Source organism: Bufo bufo, chromosome 5 (assembly GCF_905171765.1).
Source record: "Bufo bufo chromosome 5, aBufBuf1.1, whole genome shotgun sequence".
NCBI lineage: Eukaryota > Metazoa > Chordata > Amphibia > Anura > Bufonidae > Bufo > Bufo bufo.
The window spans coordinates 507,223,975-507,245,840 of NC_053393.1; the positions used below are offsets into that span (position 1 = coordinate 507,223,975).

At 42.4% G+C, this 21,866-nt stretch overlaps 1 protein-coding gene across 1 annotated transcript in view; it reads right to left on the bottom strand.

Annotated features, from left to right (window-relative positions):
- LOC121002816 (amyloid beta precursor protein binding family B member 1 interacting protein) overlaps positions 1 to 21,866 on the bottom strand; it is a 132,233-nt gene that overhangs the window by 76,120 nt on the left and 34,247 nt on the right. The window contains exon 2 of the mRNA XM_040434393.1: positions 9,661 to 9,732. Coding sequence (XP_040290327.1) covers positions 9,661 to 9,732 — 72 coding nt within the window. The remainder of the gene's footprint in view (positions 1 to 9,660; positions 9,733 to 21,866) is intronic.

A 21,866-nucleotide genomic window follows, 5' to 3' on the forward strand; every position in this document is an offset into this window, starting at 1 on the left:
TATTTGTGGTGGTTTATTCCACCCATGAGACAACCAGAGGAAATAATTTAAGTGAAATTGCAGAAGCCACCGTATATACTCGAGTATAAGCCGACCCGAATATAAGCCGAGACCCCTAATTTTACCCCAAAAAAAGGGAAAAATTATTGACTCGAGTATAAGACTAGGGTGGGAAATGCAGCTATAATGCAGAGTGTATGTGTATATAATGCACACACTCTACATTATATACACACATCTGCAAGAGGGTGACTCAGATTGATGGGAGTCTGACTCTGACTCCCTGTATTTAATGCAGAGTGTGTGCATTATATATACACACACACACTCTGCATTAAATACAGGGAGCCATCCACAGATCTCCCCCCTAAACAGTGTATCTCCCCCCTAAACAGTGCCATCCACAGATCTCCCCCCTAAACAGTGCCATCCACAGATCTCCCCCCTAAACAGTGCCATCCACAGATCCCCCCTAAACAGTGCCATCCACAGATCCCCCCTAAACAGTGCCATCCACAGATCCCCCCCTCCCCTAAACAGTGCCATGATGGCACTGTTTAGGGGAGGGGGGATCTGTGGATGGCACTGTAGGGGGATCTGTGGATGGCACTGCCATTCACAGATCCCCCTACAGTGCCACCCACAGATCCCCCTCCCCGACGCTCACAGCAGTATATTTATAAACGAATCAGTAACTACGGTATCTTACTTTGTCTTAGCTCCGGTAATAGCAGGCAGTGCAGGGGGTGGCGCTCACTCACTGACGTCACGCGCCTGCTCCCACTAGGCGCTGCTCCCACTAGGTCAGTGAGTGAGCGCCGCCCCCCGCACTGCCTGCTATTACCGGAGCTAAGACAGACCTAGACTCGAGTATAAGACGAGGGGGCTTTTTGAGCACAAAAATATGTGCCCAAAAACTTGTCTTATACTCGAGTATATACGGTATTTGAAGAAGGTGAAACATTGTCCTGTCAAAAATCTGCCCACTACGCTTGAATTACTTCTGCATCATCTTCTATATACAGGTTGGACTAGAGATGGTAGAGTCAGGTCCATGGAAGCAACTGTGCCCAATTATTGAGCTTGATATCAATGGTGCTGCTCCATCCTTTTGCATTGCCCACCCGCAACACAAGAGAAACCATCTTTCTATGGCCCCACTACGTAAAAGAGTATTAAAATTTTAGCAAAAAAAATACAGATTCACTACATAGTAACATAGTTTGTAAGGCTGAAAAAGGACATTTGTTCCTCTAGTTCTTTTTATCCTGAAAGTTGATCCGGAGGAAGGCAAAAAAACCCTGTGAGGTAGAAGCCAATTTTCCTAATTTTAGGGGAAAGAAATTATTTCCCGACTCCAATCAGGCAATCAATATAACTCCCTGGATCAACGACCCCTCTCTAGTAGCTATAGCCTGTAATATTATTACACTCCAGAAATACATCCAGGCCCCTCTTGAACTCTTTTAGTGAACTCACCATCACCACCTCCTCATACAGAGAGTTTCATAGTCTCACTGCTCTTACCGTAAAGAATCCTCTTCTATGATTGTGTAGAAACCTTATTTCCTCTATATGCAGAGGATATAACGAGGGTATAATGAAAAGGGATATTTTTCTCTGGACAATATTTTCTGTGTTCAATATATGTGCCTGTAGTCACTGAATGGGAGCTTTCATTGTTTCCTCTTAGGAGCTAAAAATCTGCCCTGGTTATGTGATGGACATACATGAAATCTTGAGTAAGTGCCATTCTTTTTTGACCCATTTCATGTGCAGTACATCTGTGAGGCTGTAGTTTGCACATCAGAGATTGGACTATTCATAAACCGGGCTAAAAAAGATTGGTGTATATGCAAGATTTTAATGAAGACGGAGAGGACTTACAAATGAAACCCCCCAGGCCATCAAAATTTTCAAATTGGATAAAAGTTGATTTTCTCAAGAATAAATATGCTGTGAACGGTGACAAATGCATATGTGCATACATTGGTAATTGTCCTACCAAGCACTGGGAATTGTCTGGTAGGGCAACGTCACCGGACAGACTCACGTTAACCAAATGGATACGGCCACATGATCAGGTTTCCTGATACAGTTTTGAAGGCCAAATCAGGAGTGCATCATAAAAGGAGAGAAAGTATAAAGGACAGATATAATGTTTGGATTCACTCCTGGTTTTGGAGTAAAAAACTGCATTAGAAAAGCTGAGCATGTGTCTGTACCCTAAGGGTCCACTCATACACAGTATCCTGAAATCCACTACAAAGCACTGAAAGTATCAATGTCACTGTATTTCATGTATTGTATGTATATACTACTAATCCTACAAGGTTGCATAGGGAGTGGGAGGTCCCAAGTGGCTAGGAAGGACTGGCCCCACCATTCCCACCTTGGGCAGATCCTATTGGGAGATCCAACTTCCCTACCGACTATGTGCAGTTTATGTGCCAGCCATTAGAAGGGGAAAAGATGTACAGAAGATTTAGTGGTCACAAAGGAATTGCGGACTACTTTGACATAGAAGGTAACCACTGCAAATCTGCCTATAGCCGAGGGACATTTAAGGAGCAAAAAGGGACAGAGGAACTTGGGTCAGAAGAATACTTGGGAGGTCTGCAAAGGGTAGCAGGAGTCTTCATGGGGTATGGAGTTTCCCACAAATGGCTTAATATAAGTGTGATCACTTTAAGTGTAACCACTTTATTCCCCTGGACACTTTAACTCTGTGATTCATTACAGACATTTTCTGTCACTGTCACCATAAAGGATCGTCATCAATTATTTTTACTAATCAAACCAGTATGACAAACCAAGGCAAACTGGGCACCTGCATAGAGCGGCACTGTTTAGAGGCAGCAGTGAAACAGGTTGAAGGGATGTATTTTTCCTGGCTTTATGGTTATTTGATTCTCCATAGGAGCTTATTCACTTACACCTGTTCACACACCCACTTTTTTGGCCGATATTTGTCACTGGAAAAGGTGACAACCTTATGGTGACATGATGCTTTCCGGTAGTGCCCACTCTTAAAGGCGGCCATACATAGTGATACATGGTTATTTGGCCTGACTATAAATATGTACACTTGCATTTTTATTTCAGTTAGAGAATGAGCAGCACAAATCTCCTCTATCTCCTCTGATCAATCATACATCTTTGGTAGGTCATTGTATAGATGTACTAACCTAAAGGCAACCATGAGAGGTGATAACATTTATTTCTATCAGGGATGCCCAACCTACGGCTCTCCAGATGTTGCAAAACTATAACTCCCAGCATGCCCTAATACCTGTAGGGTGTTAGGGCATGCTGGGAGTTGTAGTTTTGCAACAGCTGGAGAGCCACAGGTTGGGCATCCCTGATTTAAATGAACATGTGTCCCCTACTTAATCTCCATTGAATTCTTCTTCTTCTTACTATTTGGTACCCTATGGTACCCTGGGGTAGTTTATTAAAGGGAAGGTCTTCTTCTTCTCCACCCCCCCCCAGTAAGTAGATGGTTTCGGAAGCGTCCAGTTCAGAGACCCCAGGAAACTGAATATGCAGGCACTGTCTCCTGCCCACTTGCATCATGGCCCCAGAGGCTTAAAACAATGATTATTCAGTCAGGCAAGCTGCTTGAAGATCTCTCTTAGGTACAGTCAGGTCCATAATTATTGGGACATCTACACAATTTTAAGATTTTTGGCTCTATACACCACCACAATGGATTTAAAATGAAAGGAACAAGATGTGCTTTAACTGCAGAACGTCAGCTTTAATTTGAGGGTATTTACATCCAAATCAGGTGAACGGTGTAGGAATTACAACAGTTTGCATATGTGCCTCCCACTCGTTAAGGGACCAAAAGTAATGGGACAATTGGCTTCTTAGCTGTTCCATGGCCAGGTGTGTGTTATTCCCTGATTATCCCAATTACAGTGAGCAGATAAAAGGCCCAGAATTAATTTGAAGTGTGCTATTTGCATTTGGAATCTGTTGCGGTCAACTCTCAAGATGAGATCCAAAGAGCTGTCACTATCAGTGAAGCAAACCATCATTAGGCTGAAAAAACACAACAAACTCATCAGAGAGATAGCAAAAACGTTAGGTGTGGCCAAAACAACTGTTTGGAACATTCTTAAAAAGAAGGAACGCACCGGTGAGCTCAGCAACACCAAAAGAACCGGAAGATCACAGAAAACAACTGTGGTGGATGACCGAAGAATTCTTTCCTTGGTTAAGAAAACACCCTTCACAACAGTTGGCCAGATCAAGAACACTCTCCAGGAGGTAGGTGTATGTGTGTCAAAGTCAACAATCAAGAGAAGACTTTACCAGAGTGAATACAGAGGGTTCACCACAAGATGTAAACCATTGGTGAGCCTCAAACAGGAAGGCCAGATTAGAGTTTGCCAAACGACATCTAAAAAAGCCTTCACAGTTCTGGAACAACATCCTATGGACAGATGAGTCCAAGATCAACTTGTACCAGAGTGATGGGAAGAGAAGAGTATGGAGAAGGAAAGGAACTGCTCATGATCCTAAGCAAACCACCTCATCAGTGAAGCATGGTGGTGGTAGTGTCATGGCGTGGGCATGTATGGCTGCCAATGGAACTGGTTCTCTTGTATTTATTGATGATGTGACTGCTGACAAAAGCAGCAGGATGAATTCTGAAGTGTTTCGGGCAATATTATCTGCTCATATTCAGCCAAATGCTTCAGAACTCATTGGACGGCGCTTCACACTGCAGATAGACAATGACCCAAAGCATACTGCAAAAGCAACCAAAGGGAAAGAAGTGGAATGTTATGCAATGGCCAAGTCAATCTCCTGACCTGAATTGAATTGAGCATGCATTTCACTTGCTGAAGACAAAACTGAAGGGAAAATGCCCCAAGAACAAGCAGGAACTGAAGACAGTTGCAGTAGAGGCCTGGCAGAGCATCACCAGGGATGAAACCCAGCGTCTGGTGATGTCTATGCGTTCCAGACTTCAGGCTGTAATTGACTGCAAAGGATTAAAAAGTGAAAGTTTGATTTATGATTATTATGTTCCATTACTTTTGTTCCCTTATCAAGTGGGAGGCACATATGCAAACTGTTGTAATTCCTACACCATTCACCTGATTTGGATGTAAATACCCTCAAATTAAAGCTGACAGTCTTCAGTTAAAGCACATCTTGTTTGTTTTATTTCAAATCCATTGTGGTGGTGTATAGAGCCAGAAATGTTAGAATTGTGTCGATGTCCCAATATTAATGGACCTGACTGTATGTCTTGGCTGCTCTCCCTGTCACCTATAGAGTGCTGTCAGCAGTTTTTTGGGTTGAAAACTGCTGACAGATACCCTTTACCATGTTTCCTGCTAAGCAGGATCATCTCATACCGGCCCAGAATTTTGTATTGACATATAGTAAGCGTGACATTTTCAGCATTCTTTTGATATTATCTTACATCTGCTTCACAATACCAGCATATTTGGGGATTTTGTTTAGCCATGTCCTTATTGTGTCATAGTGAATCAATGCTGAGTCTACGTACAGATGTGTTCATAGGTAGACATGTCAGTGCTTTGTGTTTCTTGGTAGCTAGTGCTCCATTTGCTGTCATTTGGAACGCCATCCTGTGGGTGGTATGTTGCTAAGTGGAAAGGGGCAAATCTGTGAAGAGGGAGTGTTCAACATGGAGCCCATTTTTAAAACTCCTATTTTGGAACCGAGTCGATATTTTCAAATGGGAACGGGTCATGTGATATGAGAAATCCAAATCTGTGCTTAAAGGGCATCTGTCAGCAGATCTGTACCTATAACACTGGCTGACCTGTTACATGTGTGCTTGGTAGCTGAAGACATCTGTGTTGGTCCCATGTCCATATGTGCCCGCATTGCTAAGAAAAATGATGTTTTATTATATGCAAATTAGCCTCTAGGAGCAACGGGGGCGTTGCTGTTACACCTAGAGGCTCTGCTTCCGCAACTGCCGCGCCCTCTGGACTTTCATTGACAGGACCAGGTGATGTTTTCACTGTCTGGACCTGTCAATCAACATGGAGAGGGCGCAGCAGTGGCAGAGAGAGAAGAGCTTCTAGGTGTAACGGCAACTCCCCCGTTGCTCTTAGAGGCTCACTTGCATATAATAAAACATCATTTTTCTCAGCAATGCGGGCACATATGGACATGGGACCAACACAGATGCCTTCAGCTGCCAAGTGCACATGTAACAGGTCAGCCAATTTCATAGGTACAAATTGGCTGACAAGTTATCCCCTATCCAGGGGATGGGAGCAGGGCCGGAGCCACCTGTAAGGCGACCTAGGCAGCCGCCTAGGGCGCAATTTAGCAGGGGGCGCCGGCCCCGTGCGGTTTTTAAAAAAAGTGTTGCCGCAAGTTTTTTTTTTTAAGTACGGCGGGCGGCGGCGGGCCCTCCCCTGCACCGGGCGGCTGCCGCACTGCCCAGAGAGAGGGACTGATTGGAGGGAAGCGCCTCTAATGTAGCGTGGCTGAGCTCTGTTCAGTCCGCGGTACAGGAGCTTTTGTTTCCTGTCCCCGGCTGGACTGACAGGAAGTGCTCACTTAGTGTGCACTTCCTTTCAGTCCGGCCGGGTACAAGAAACAAATGCTCCTGTACCGTGGACCGAACAGAGCTCGGCCATGCTGCACTAGAGGTGGGGGGGGAATGGAATGAGAGTGACAAGGGGGGGGAAGGAAATGATGAGAGTGACAAGGGAGTGGGCGGGGGGAAATGATGAGAGTGACAAGGGAGTGGGGGGGGGGGGTGAGAGTGACAAGGGAGGGGGGGAGGAAATGATGAGAGTGACAAGGGAGTGGGGGGAATGAGAATGACAAGGGAGGGGGAAATCAGAGTGACAAGGGAGGGAGGGGGGAGAAGAGAGTGACAAGGGAGGGGGGGGAAGAGAGTGACAAGGGAGGGGGGGATAGAGTGACAAGGGGGGAGAGAGTGACAAGGGAGGGGGGAAGAAGAATGTGATAAGGGAGGGGGGGAGAAGAATGTGATAAGGGAGGGGGGGGAAGAGAGTGACATGGGGGGGGGGGGGGAAGAGAGTGACAAGGGAGTCCCCAGAGCCAGACCAAGAGCCAGACTGCAGACAGAGACCAGATCATCTTATTGTCCTGGTGGTAAGTAGACAATGCAATATGTTTATTATTTATTTGTTTAGTTATTAATACTACATTGGAAACTAATTTACCTCACATTAAAAGGACACTATAGTCCCAGAACCAGTACAGTTTAATAGTAGTGGTACTGGTGTCTATAGCCTGTTCCTGCAGAGAAAAGACCCTGTGCAGTACTGGTGGTAAAGGAGCACTATAGTGCCAGGAAAACAAACTCATTTTCCTGGCACTATATAGTTGTTAGGAGTGGGGCACCCTCGTGTCCCCCTCCCACTGGGCTGAAGGGGTTAAAACCCCCTCAGCCACTTACCTTTCTCCAGCGCCGGCACTGGGAACTCTTCTCCCCGATCCTCCTCTCTGCTGCGAATGCGCACGCATTCAAAACTATGTTCCGCGTCTTCCCACTGTAATTTTCACAGTGAGAATCGCGGAAGCACCTCTAGCGGCTGTCAGGGAGACAGCTACAAGAAGCTGGATTAACCCTAAGGGAAACATAGCAGTTCTTTTAATTTAAATGCTGAGAAAGGGGTGGAACATATGTGATGTCATGATATGGGCAGATCATCTGATAAGGGGGGCAGCAATTTTTATCTTGCCTAGGGCGGCAAAAATCCTTGCACCGGCCCTGGATGGGAGACAACTTTCAGATTGGTGGAGGTCCTACTGCTGGGACCCCCACTAATCACAAGAACGGGGGCCCCATACCCTGTGGAGTATTTATAGTTATCTCTTATCCCCTAGATTGTGCTGATCTCTGGGAGTGCAGTACTCGAGTCACTGCAGCAGATTTCAATGCTCAGCACTCCCTGGAGATCAGCACAATCTCTGTCCTGCCCTTGCGTGTTAATCTCTCAGCCATATCTGTGTCTGTAACAAAGAGAAAATTATTAATAAATTTGTCCGGAATAAAGGCACGTCCCATCCAGATTTGGATTCGTCATGAGATTCTCTATCAGATACATACAGTACAGACCAAAAGTTTGGACACACCTTCTCATTCAAAGAATTTTCTGTATTTTCATGACTATGAAAATTGTAGATTCACACTGAAGGCATCAAAACTATGAATTAACACATGTGGAATTATATACATCACAAACAAGTGTGAAACAACTGAAAATATGTCCTATTCTAGGTTCTTCAAAGTAGCCACCTTTTGCTTTGATTACTGCTTTGCACACTCTTGGCATTCTCTTGATGAGCTTCAAGAGGTAGTCCCCTGAAATGGTTTTCACTTCACAGGTGTGCCCTGTCAGGTTTAATAAGTGGGATTTCTTGCCTTATAAATGGGGTTGGGACCATCAGTTGCGTTGAGGAGAAGTCAGGTGGATACACAGCTGATAGTCCTACTGAATAGACTGTTAGAATTTGTATTATGGCAAGAAAAAAGCAGCTAAGTAAAGAAAAACGAGTGGCCATCATTACTTTAAGAAATTAAGGTCAGTCAGTCAGCCGAAAAATTGGGAAAACTTTGAAAGTAAGGGCTATTTGACCATGAAGGAGAGTGATGGGGTGCTGCGCCAGATGACCTGGCCTCCACAGTCACCGGACCTGAACCCAATCGAGATGGTTTGGGGTGAGCTGGACCGCAGAGTGAAGGCAAAAGGGCCAACAAGTGCTAAGCATCTCTGGGAACTCCTTCAAGACTGTTGGAAGACCATTTCAGGGGACTACCTCTTGAAGCTCATCAAGAGAATGCCAAGAGTGTGCAAAGCAGTAATCAAAGCAAAAGGTGGCTAGTTTGAAGAACCTAGAATATGACATATTTTCAGTTGTTTCACATTTGTTTGTTATGTATATAATTCCACATGTGTTAATTCATAGTTTGGATGCCTTCATAGTCATGAAAATAAAGAAAACTCTTTGAATGAGAAGGTGTGTCCAAACTTTTGGTCTGTACTGTATACATGCACCTCTTACCTTTTGAAAATATCAACTTGGTTCCAAGATGGTGGCTTTCGAAATAGTTACTGGGTTGGACACCACCCCTCACAGATTTGCCCCCTTTCCCTTAGCAGCATGCCACACATAGGATGGTGCTCCTAAGAATCGTTTTCCATTTATTCAGGGGTCTCCGTACTTTTGGACTACCCTGTAGATATTTATGTGTTATGACTGGATCTGTTAAAGAGTTAACCTCTGGCAGGAACATGTACGTTCTTGGAAAATTAATTGGTTCTTAAGCATTTTGCTTGTTCACAACGGTAACAATACGTGCTGACATATTCTGAAGGAGACTTTTAGATAATTTGGCCTGAGTTTAGAGTAGATCTGTGTTTGTGGTGCTGAGATACAGCTGCTCCTTACAGTTTACTCCTATGATGTCACACGGACTGTTCCTCACACAATGGGAGAGGATGCCAAATAGACTGTAGCGATTTATTCCCTTTGAAATCCCCTTTGTCAATATTTGTCCAGTCTGGAAAGTCTCTGCATGTAAGTGGAACGCTCAGTGCGGTATAGGAACAAATGTGGGATCGTGAGGGGGGTTTTATCCTGTCTTGTAGACTGTGCGGTTCTCCTTTTGATAGGACTCACCTGTGTTAACAAGTCCATTTCCCCCAGCAGGTTACTAAACATTTCATCTATTTCTTCACAGGTCTGCTCCATCTGCAGAGACAAAGTACACCAGTTACATATGTGTCAATGGAGACAATTAACAATGCTTCCACTTTGTCAGATTAAGTGCAGGTCTAATTAATTTACATATTTAATGAATCCTGAATGCATATCTAAAATAGGTTATACAGAATTAGAAAAAAAAAACATGGCTGCTACTGCAGTACCCCAGACCTGGAGGTACCTGCAAAGTTTGGTTTGTTTATATGTCTGTAATGCTACTATAATGTACTGCTAACTCAGTATGTTCCAGCATGAGCCAGGCATGGCCAGAGGTAACAATCCTGGCCCAGCCCTCTCTGGAGCTCAGGGTGTAGGCTGGCTCCACCCCCTCCGGAAGATTCTAGTTAGAGTAGCTATAGAAAGGGAGGAGGAAGAGAGCAGTCTCCATGTGCTCCTCTCCTCCAGACTCCGGCTACGAGCCTTAGAGCCCTGTCACCTCCACAAGCTCCAGGAGATGAAAGCAAGCAAGAACTAAAGGAGTAGGATTTACATGGCTGCTGCGAGAAAGAGACAACAAGGTAACCCAGCTCAAACCATTCCAGACCCCGCTTCTGCAAAGGGAAACAAGTTAAGACACCCTATGCACTCCAGGATAGTGGAAGTGGACACTACAGCTACAGTTGCCAGATTGTAGTTGCTAGCCAGAGATCCCAATAACAGGGACTTTAGCAAGAGCAGAGAAGGAGTAACTAAAGGGCCATTACTCGCAACAAACTCATGCTTGGACAACTGGGAGGAATTTTCATTGTGTAAAGATAACTGCTGGATGCACTACAACTCCTATTGTTCACACAGTAGAAAGAGACCTTTGTTAAGTTCAATGTGGCCTGATCTCTGACTCTCTTAATTGACCACAGCCCTCCTTCACAACCCCTTAAAAATTTTATTTTTTTATTTACCATCAATTAATTTGAATAATTGCTATTTATTTATTTTTATATTTTAGTTCTATGGATTGGTACTGATCCTTTAAGGGGTTGTGTCATCTGGGCCTTTGATGGCATATGGCTAGGTTAGGCTACTTTCACACCTGCGCTTTACCTTTTTGCTATTGAGTTCCGTAATAGGAGCTCAATAGCGGAGGAAAATGCTTCAGTTTTGTCCCCATTCATTGTCAATGGGGACAAAACTGAACTGAAGGGTACAGAGTGCACCAGAATGCATTCCGTTCCATTTCATTGCGTTCCTGTGATGCACACAAAAGCGCTGCAAGCAGTGTTTTTGAGTGCATCCTGAGATATGGAGCATGACGGATCACTGAAGGAAAAGAAAACGGATCCATTCCCCTTTGACTCACAATGGTTTTAGTGACGGATCCGTCATGGCTATTTTAGAGATAATACAACCGGATCTGTTCATAATGGATGCAGACAGTTGTATTATCATGATGGAAGCTTTTTTGCTGATCGATAACGAGTCCAGCAAAAACGCAGATGTAAAAGTAGCCTAAGCCGTCAATGTCAGATAGGTGCGGGTTCGCTGAGGCGCTGAGCGCTCTCCATAAATTTTTATAGGAGTTCTGAAAAAAGTTTAGCAAGTGTGTAATTTCTATAGAAATGAATGGAGAGTGCACTGTGCAAGTGCAGCCACCACTTTAATACAGTGTTCATAGAATTCTCTGGGTCTATACTGTGAAGAAAAATAGTGACATACTCTGTAGCATGCTGTACTACAGCATACTTGACAACTTTTGACATTCTCTATCTAGAAGATAGTAAATGTGACGCGTGGAGCATGCCCACTTACATAGGCTATGCTTTTTTTTTTTGTGACACATCTGATCCCTTTTTATGACATGTACACCAATCAAAGCACGTTTTATGCTTGGACTGACCATCCTGGCAGCATATACAGTGGAAGTTCATGGAGAAGTGCTTTCCAACTCTCCCAGGAGTCAGGAATGTCTCTCAATTTTACAGGAGAACATGATGCCTCATGAATGCAAAATGGAGGTGTATATTCGGTTTTGTAATATGGACTGGTGGGGACAACCAGTTGTAAGAGTTGCTTCCTTCAGAATGACCCAGACTAATAGATTGAAGTAATAATGTTCATATTTTACAACAGTCACACAAGTCTACCAACTGGTTCTTAAGCTGGGGCTGGGAATCTTGCCTTATAATGGACACTCAACCAAGTCGAGTGCATCAAAGTATTGTCCGCTAGTGATGAGCGGCAGGTGCCATATTCGATTACGACGAAATTCGCGAATATTTCATATTCATCGAAATCAAATATTCGTCATTATTCTACAAACCGGATTCCAAAAAAGTTGGGACACTATACAAATCGTGAATAAAAACTGAATGCAATGATGTGGAGGTGACAACTTCTAATATTTTATTCAGAATAGAACATAAATCACGGAACAAAAGTTTAAACTGAGAAAATTTACCATTTTAAGGGAAAAATATGTTGAATCAGAATTTCATGGTGTCAACAAATCCCCAAAAAGTTGGGACAAGGCCATTTTCACCACTGTGTGGCATCTCCCCTTCTTCTTACAACACTCAACAGACGTCTGGGGACCGAGGAGACCAGTTTCTCAAGTTTAGAAATAGGAATGCTCTCCCATTCTTGTCTAATACAGGCCTCTAACTGTTCAATCGTCTTGGGCCTTCTTTGTTGCACCTTCCTCTTTATGATGCGCCAAATGTTCTCTATAGGTGAAAGATCTGGACTGCAGACTGGCCATTTCAGTACCCGGATCCTTCTCCTACGCAGCCATGATGTTGTGATTGATGCAGAATGTGGTCTGGCATTATCTTGTTGAAAAATGCAGGGTCTTCCCTGAAAGAGATGACGTCTGGATGGGAGCATATGTTGTTCTAGAACCTGAATATATTTTTCTGCATTGATGGTGCCTTTCCAGACATGCAAGCTGCCCATGCCACACGCACTCATGCAACCCCATACCATCAGAGATGCAGGCTTCTGAACTGAGCGTTGATAACAACTTGGGTTGTCCTTGTCCTCTTTGGTCCGGATGACATGGCGTCCCAGATTTCCAAAAAGAACTTCGAATCGTGACTCGTCTGACCACAGAACAGTCTTCCATTTTGCCACACTCCATTTTAAATGATCCCTTGCCCAGTGAAAACGCCAGAGCTTGTGGATCTTGCTTAGAAATGGCTTCTTCTTTGCACTGTAGAGTTTCAGCTGGCAACGGCGGATGGCACGGTGGATTGTGTTCACTGACAATGGTTTCTGGAAGTATTCCTGAGCCCATTCTGTGATTTCCTTTACAGTAGCATTCCTGTTTGTGGTGCAGTGTCGTTTAAGGGCCCGGAGATCACGTACATCCAGTATGGTTTTACGGCCTTGACCCTTACGCACAGAGATTGTTCCAGATTCTCTGAATCTTCGGATGATGTTATGCACAGTTGATGATGATAGATGCAAAGTCTTTGCAATTTTTCGCTGGGTAACACCTTTCTGATATTGCTCCACTATCTTTCTGCGCAACATTGTGGGAATTGGTGATCCTCTACCCATCTTGGCTTCTGAGAGACACTGCCACTCTGAGAAGCTCTTTTTATACCCAATCATGTTGCCAATTGACCTAATTAGTGTTAATTGGTCTTCCAGCTCTTCGTTATGCTCAAATTTACTTTTTCCAGCCTCTTATTGCTACTTGTCCCAACTTTTTTGGGATTTGTTGACACCGTGAAAATAGGAATCAACGTATTTTTCCTTTAAAATGATACATTTACTCGGATTAAACGTTTGATCTGTCATCTACGTTCTATTACAAATAAAATATTGACATTTGCCATCTCCACATTATTGCATTCAGTTTTTATTCACAATTTGTTTAGTGTCCCAACTTTTTGGGAATCCGGTTTGTAGTTATCGCGATTAATATGCGATTTAAATAATCGCGTATTGCGATTTTAACTTAAGGCTACTTTCCTATTGGTTTGATATCTAGAATTAGCGAAGATGACGAATATGACGAATGTATTCGTCATATTCCTCAAAACGATGATAACAAAGTATTCTCCATCTTTATTTCTAGCTACCTATTCGTCAACTTCGCTAATTCTAGCAATCAAATAGGAAAGTTGACTATAGAGACAGCTAAGTTTAATTCGCTATGCGATTATATTTGCTTTTTTTTTTTTTTTTAAATTGAATAGTTAAATACTTGATTATTATAATGATTCTATTTATAAAAAAAAAATAAAAATAATATAATCGCATAGCGAATTAAACACAGCTGTCTCTATAGTCAACCTTCCTATTTGATTGCTAGAATTTGCGAAGTTGACGAATATGGAGCTAAAACGAAGATGGAGAATACTTTGTTATCTTCGTTTTGAGGAATATGATGAATACATTCGTCATATTCGCTAATTATACCAAGCCAACCATAGTAAACCAGGTCTAAGTTGAAATAGCAATGCAATTAATTCAAGTTATAATAATCAAATTTCGATTTCAACTTAGCACTGCTATATTCCATATTCGTTAATTCTAGCCTAATATGGAATATAGCAGCGCTAAATTGAAATCGAAATTCGATTATTATAACTTGAATTAATCGCATTGCTATTTCAACATGGACCTCGTTTACTATGGTTGGCTTGGTAGAATTAGCGAATATGACGAATGTATTCGTCATATTCCTTAAAACGAAGATAACAAAGTATTCTCCATCTTCGTTTTAGCTACCTATTCGTCAACTTCGCAAATTCTAGCAATCAAATAGGAAGGTTGACTATAGAGACAGCTGTGTTTAATTCGCTATGCGTTTATATTACTTTGCTTTTTTTTTTTTTATAAATAAAATCATTATTATAATCAAGTATTTAACTATTCAATTTTTTAAAAAAAAGCAAAGTAATATAATCGCATAGCAAATTAAACTTAGCTGTCTCTATAGTCAACTTTCCTATTTGATTGATAGAATTAGCAAAGTTGAAGAAGAGGTAGCTAAAACGAAGATGTAGAATACTTCGTTATCTTCGTTTTGAGGAATATGACGAATACATTGGTCATATTCGCTAATTCTACCAAGCCAACCACAGTAAACCAGGTCCAAGTTGAAATAGCAATGCGATTAATTCAAGTTATAATAATCGAATTGCGATTTCAACTTAGCACTGCTATATTCTATATTCGTTAATTCTAGCCTAATATGGAATAAAGCAGTGCTAAGTTGAACTCGCAATTTGATTATTATAACTTGAATTAATCGAATTGCGATTTCAACGTAATTCTCAAATCCGACAGTACATTCTAGTATGGAGACGTTCCCATGGTGATGGGTACGCTCCATGAGCACGGAAGTCGTCAGAAGCGGCAACGGGCACTGACTGGAGCAGCCAAGGAAGACAGGAATCCTAAGGACAGGTAAGAACTACTTTTGGGAAGTGGGAAAGAAAAAATATAACAATAAAAATAAAAATAAAAAAAAAAAGCGAAGTGCCGATATTCGCTAAAAAATTCAATATTCGAATATTCACGCTCAACACTATTGTCCGCTATTGTCCATTCTTCTCTGAGAGGCTACTCTCTCCCACAGCTGGCCGCATCTATGCAGTAAATGCAGGGTTCCACCAGTCACTTAGTGCAGTATTGTCCTCCACTTCTGTGGGTCTTTATGGCTACGCCACTGCCTTTCATGGTAACTTGACTACCCTTGGCTGCAAGCATAGACACTGTGTTGGGATACAGCCCAAAGAATAGAGTGTCAATACAGTTCAGGAAAAGTCCTTTAAAAGTGGCAACAGTGGGGACACAGCAAATATGTCAACAACAAACTTAGAAAAACACACAATTACCGTAAGGGAGTAATACCCCCCTAACAAGCTGAGTAATTGATATATGTATGGTGAAAGCCATGTCAATTTGCTCTGTTCTGGATGCTATAAGGACTGTTAAACCCCACTTATCCAACACACATAATCACGCCAAACAATATTGTGGCAAACAATTATGGCACTAGCACTTTTTATTTACAACACTAAATGCACAGTTGGCTGACCTGGGTGCAGCACCTCATGCATTGGCCCAGGGCGCACCTGCCCCTGGCCCTCCCACAAACTAGGAGGACTTGGTCTCGCTGCTGACTCTCCCTAAGCAACCGACAGTCCTCCTTGTCCAACCTTGGAAGTTTTCTGACCATGTCCCATAATTACCAAATCCTGACTTACAGCAAAGAACATCACAACAAAACTAATAATATGTTATGGCAGTGGGTGTGGAACCACTGCTTCAACCAACGGGTTTGACTTTGGGCTAAACCTAAAGGTGTTATCCTGGCAGTTTCCTGGTATTCACGCTTTAACTCCTATAGAGGAAACTAGACTATGCTGCAGGAAAGCCACTAGCCTGCTCCCTTTTGGAGTAGTCCTGTTTTGATTGACAGCTGACTGTTGCAGAGCACCAAGGGATCAGGCAAAACCAGGGACAGGCCGAGGTCAGGCCAGGCAGAGTACATGGGAATCCAATAAACAGTCCAAGGTCAGGGCAGGAAACAAATGTCAATATGATAAACATGCAAAGGTCAGGACAGACAGCGGAAAATAAGAGTCAGGAATTGGGCGGGGTCAGCAGACAAACGAAACAGAACACCTTTGCACGGATTAGCAAGCTAAAAATGCCTATTGCTCAGACAGCTTCCCACAGGAGAAGGTTCCTTAAGTACACAGAGATGACCAGCTAAAGGATGGCCACACTCTGGCCCTTTAAAAGATAGATGGAGTGCACATGAACCCTATGGAACAAGGAAAAGGAAACAGGCTGCGACCTGCAAGAGAACAAGGCAACAGTGGGCAGTGATGACTCCGGCTGCTGGGCCTGTCGTAAGGCAACAGGACTGGGATGCCACATACAGACTGCCGGATCACCAGAAGAATGGTGAATGAAGTGCTTGTGCCACTCTGGGAGAGCGAGGCAGCAGCAGACCGCCAGTCGAGCATGATAAGGGCTAGGTGGGTGGGTTATGCTTTATCTTGTAATGTTGAAACAGAATGAGCCAGCTATCCCTCAACTGCCCTTCTTTAAATCCCCCATACACTTTTCCTCCCCTAATTCTGCCACTGAATTACCTTTACATCCATAATACATCCAAGCACCTACCCCTTATAGTTCTCTTACTTCTCCCTTAGGCTACCTGGCAACGGCAGCCATGTTACCATCTCCATTTTGCACAAAAGAATAGCTGTCCCAAAGCTCCTCAACCTACAGGAAGTATCCCAATGTCCCCACCACTACCGCTTTGTGGGCCAGGAATAGGAATCTTCATTGTATTGCCATCTCACACATTAATGGCATATTGCTAAGACATATCATCAATGTCAGATACGTGTGGTTCCCACCTCTGGGACCTGCTCCTAATTCCAGAAAGGGGGCCTCCGAAGTGAACGGAGAGCAGCAGCTCATGGGCGGCCATCCTCTGTTCACTGCTATGGGACTTGTAAAAAATAGCTGAGCGCCGCCTCGGCTATTGTCAGCAGTCCCATAATGGGGAATAGAGAGGAGGCAGCGCTTGCACGGTGCGCTCTCCATTCACAGATATGGGACTTCCAAAAATAGCCCATTTTTGGAACCTCTCCTAGAGATGAATGGAGAGCACACTGTGCATGTGCTCTCCTTCATTTTGGGGGCCCTGTTCTGGAGATAGGAGCGTGTCCCAGAGGTTGGTCCTGCATCTATCTGACATTGATGGCTTATCCTAGTGATAAGCCATCAATGTGTAACATGAGCCAACCCCTTTAAATAAAAATATGTTCTGGTCATGTGGTAGACACAGGTGCGTGGCTAGTCTGAGGTACAGTACGTTCATTAGAGCTGTGTAACAAGCCATGGACTTGTGTGACCATCAAATGACCACAACAGATTTCTATCCCCAATGAAGATTTCCGTTAAATTATAAAAAGCAAAGATTCTGAAAACCATGAGACTTTGATATAGTATTTTGGGAAAATTATAAAACGTTATAATAGAAAGATTATCCTTTATTTGCTGAAACTAGAATAACCCCTTTAAGTAAATACAAATGCTGATACAATTTAATTCCACTGTACCAGCCATGGCTCTCTTCAATGTGGCATACCACCGCTATGGCACCAGTATATCCAAGAGTATTACGAGATACGCTTCAGTGGTATTAAAGAGCTGCTGTTTTATCTCTATCAGCAAAATTATCATAGTTCCTACATCTTAGTCTTATTTCCTTCTGTGGCATGCAAAAATATAGATGAGGGAGGGAAGAAGTCATGTGTTTCTACTAATGTGCACATGGAGCAGAATGCTTTGCTTGGATTTTCTTTTGTATTTCTTTTTCAAACCTTTAAAGTTATGACAAGACTTGATGAACTTCATGTGCTTGTTATATTTGCGTAGAAAAGTTGATATCATTGACCCTTAGTGTTTCCATTCATGATAACACATGAAAATAGTGGACACCTATATTTGTTAGTCTTGATACTGATCTATATTAAAATATGTAAAAAATGGTTATTTACATGTAGGTTCAAAAAGTCATAACTCATATAAGTCTATGTGATGCTTTTTATAATCGTAGTCTCTGATCAAAGGCATACGGTACTGGTTTGTAGAGGAAAGCTTTAGGCTTCAGACAGATTTCAACATGTGCTTACCATTATGGCTTTTGGGTTTCTGAAAAGCCTCCCTCTCAGTGGCCCATTGTAAAACAAATAAGTCACTTTGTAAAACATTATAACTGTGAAATCTTCTAGATAAATGAGGCTGTCAACTTATCATTCCCACAAGTTCGTTGGCCAAATTTTGTGTTGGTATCAGATAGACATCCCAAAAGATAACAAAGAAGGAGGTGGATCATGTTGACCATTATTAGTCACTAAACATCCATCAATTTCAAAAAACCTCCTAAATATCTTTCATATTGCATCGTCCTTCAACATTCTTGCGTTCAAGAACCACAACTCTTATAGAGACCTCTCTAAAATGATGCCATCTACAGTAGGTAGATAAAAGGGAGACATTAGAAGACCTCACATGGAGAAACCATCAATGGTTTAGCTAGGTTAAGGTTGTCTCATCAAAGCTAATCCCTTTCAGACTGCAGTGCCAGTGGTGAATAGTTCATTCTGCCTGGCTTTCAGCAAATAGCTGATTTTGTAAATGAAGCCTTCTCTAGCCAGACATGAAAATGTACTATTACATAGTGGCCATTTATAAATGGACCGTTGAGTTTGCGGAGCATAAGCTGCTCTCAAACAGCACATCTCCATTATGGCACAAAGAGGGTTGCATGCCCTATTGGAGGATATGGATGTTATAGAGTGCAGTTCCTAGCGAGGAAACCCACTCTATGTCAACTATATCCCCTCAAAGGTCATATGCAGGAGTGTTGATCTTCATGTGACAACCGCTATAAAGTGGATAGATGTGATTTCTATTGCCTTACCCATGCAGCATGAGATTGAGAAACTTTACAAGAGATCAGCCATTGTAAAGAGGTGTTTGAGATATTAAAATATATTTCAGGAGATTATTAGCTGCCTGGACTCCACCAGATGGTATCAGCGACAATACTGCTCTGTTATATAAATTTATAGTGTTCATACATTTAAATATAACAGGATCAGACTGGCCCACCAGAGCACCGGAGGATCCCCTGTTAGACCCTGGCTTTGATACAATAATGGGCCAATACGGCATTTGGATCACAAATTTGTTATGGATTTATTCGATTTTATTGATGATATGGATGATCATACATTCTGTATAGGTGAAGGTTGGGTACTTTCCTCTTGTAGACTCAAGATTCCCCAGTCCTGACTCCTGAATATAGATATATATTAGGATTTAAATGACTGTGATTTCCTTAGGTATGGTTTAAAGGGAACATGTCATCAGAAAATGATAAGGTTTTTATGCTAAACATATTTTTTAAGAATTTGGGGTGATGCTTCTTCTAATTTTACTTGCCATTTTCTATATTACAAAAAATAAAAAATCCTGAAACCTTGCTAAAATAGAAGTTAGAAAAAAAATAAAAGAATAGATTATCAGTATCTGGTTTATCCTGAGGATAGGTAATCAATATAAGAAATATCTACAGATGCCTGTAGAATACATTCACTGCTCATTTCTCATAACCATATACTGTATAAAGAACATGCTTGGGACGATATTGAAGGGTTTGGCCAAGATTAAAAGAGATGGCAAATTCTCGGACTGTCTGATTGGCAGGGGTCCAACACCCTGCACCCATGCCAAACAGCTCTTTTGCAGTAGCTCTGGTGTCAAAAGTCAGCCTCAGAACTACATATCTCCATTCCGTGTGTAGTGGATGGAGCTGGTTACTCCAGCACTTCTCCCACTGAAGTGAATAGGAGCAGTGTTACCATAACTAGAGTTGACACCGGATTTACTGCAGATAAGCAGTTTGGTGCGGAGAGTTGGACCTCTGCCAATCGGACAGCGATGGCGTGTCTTGTAAAATCCAGGAATAGCCCTTTTAGATTTATTAATTTATGGTATCAGTTAAATGTTGAGGAAGTGTGTGTATTTGTGTCGGAAACATGGTGAACACTGAGTCAGAGCTGAGACAGAGGGCGTTGAGAATTTTACAGTTATAATGGGTTTCTAGCAGCTGGCCTGCTTAGTTATTGAAGGTTTACAATTACTCTATAATATTCTTAAAAGTCAGATTTAAAAACTGAATAAATGCACTGTTTTTGTATAGAATACTATCATTTAGATTTTCATTTATTTCCTCATTGTCATTTTTTCAATAATTTACAATGTTTCATGCAAAAAATACAGGTACATGCACGACTGCAGGGCGTGTCTGATACGTGGTTAAAATAGCTCCATCAGCTTTAAAGATTGTCTTTCGAGGAAAACTTTCTGAAACATAACTGACTGGTATATGTAATCTACGTTCAGAATAGCAATCATAGCTATAATTTGCAAGCTTATCTTGGCATAGTGATAAAAGTGTCCATGTGTCAGACAGAATTAGACTTCAGAGACTGACGTGGCCTCCTGTTTATTTTTGGATAACATTTGACTTTAATCCTGCAGCACATTTTATGTGTCTTCTAGACATAAAGCCCATCTGTACAAACCATCACATTTCCGCAGCATTTATACTGAATGTACTAAAAAAAAGAGATTGCTAGCATGGCATTAATTTGTGGATTTCCTAAATATCAGTGATCCCCATGTTAAAACGTTTTACAACAATTCCTACATCTCGACAGCCACTACCAATGGGTTCCACCAGTGGCTGAGTGGGTTTCTTTGGGCCCACCAGAAGAAATTATTCTCAGGACCCAACCCCTGTAGTATCAATAAAGTCTAATAGATTTTGATTTATAGAAAAAGACCCTACTGGGGCAAGTGATTGGCTCCAAAGGAAGCTTCAAATGAGTTTGTTTCTCCTGGACTTTTGGGGCCCACTATGGTATCAGGGCCTGGACCCACCAGAGGATCCTGTAGTACTCTGGTGGGCCAGTCCAATAGTGGGAGGCACTAGCAAGATGTTCTCTTTCTATGGGAGATACCTCTTTGTATATAATTTTCCCATGGAGCATTGACACTAATTCATTATACATAGTGGGTTTTCTTAAATGTGTTTTCCAGGACCCAACTGCTCTTACAAACCCACCTTTATTACAATTAACATGCTGGTAGGTGAAAGTTTGTAATATACCTACCAATCCGAGGCCACGTGGATCAGCCTCTCGGAAACTCAGCCACATTATTCTCCTCTTCTGAAAATCCTGTTTTACCAGGTTTCTAGCCCGGGTTATTGATGGGACATCACTTCCACTGTCGATAGGGCCAGTACCTCTTCCTGGCACATGCACAAATTCCTGAATCCATTGCATCTGTGCACTCGCCAGAGAAAGCTATAGTTCTGGTGCCATCCACAGTGGAGATGATGTGCCATCCATAGCCCAGGTTGTAAACCTGATAAAGGACGTGACATAGGCAAAAGCAGGATTTCCAGAAGAGGAGGGACCTGTGACCAGATTCCCAAGAGGCCAATCTGCAAAACTTTGGAATGGTGGGTACAAAATTTCTCATACAGGCATGTTAATAAAGGTGGGACCTGCAGTGAAAACCCCTTTGAGGAGAGCCATTACCTCTCCTAAGCTGTGTCCAAGGCATTTCAC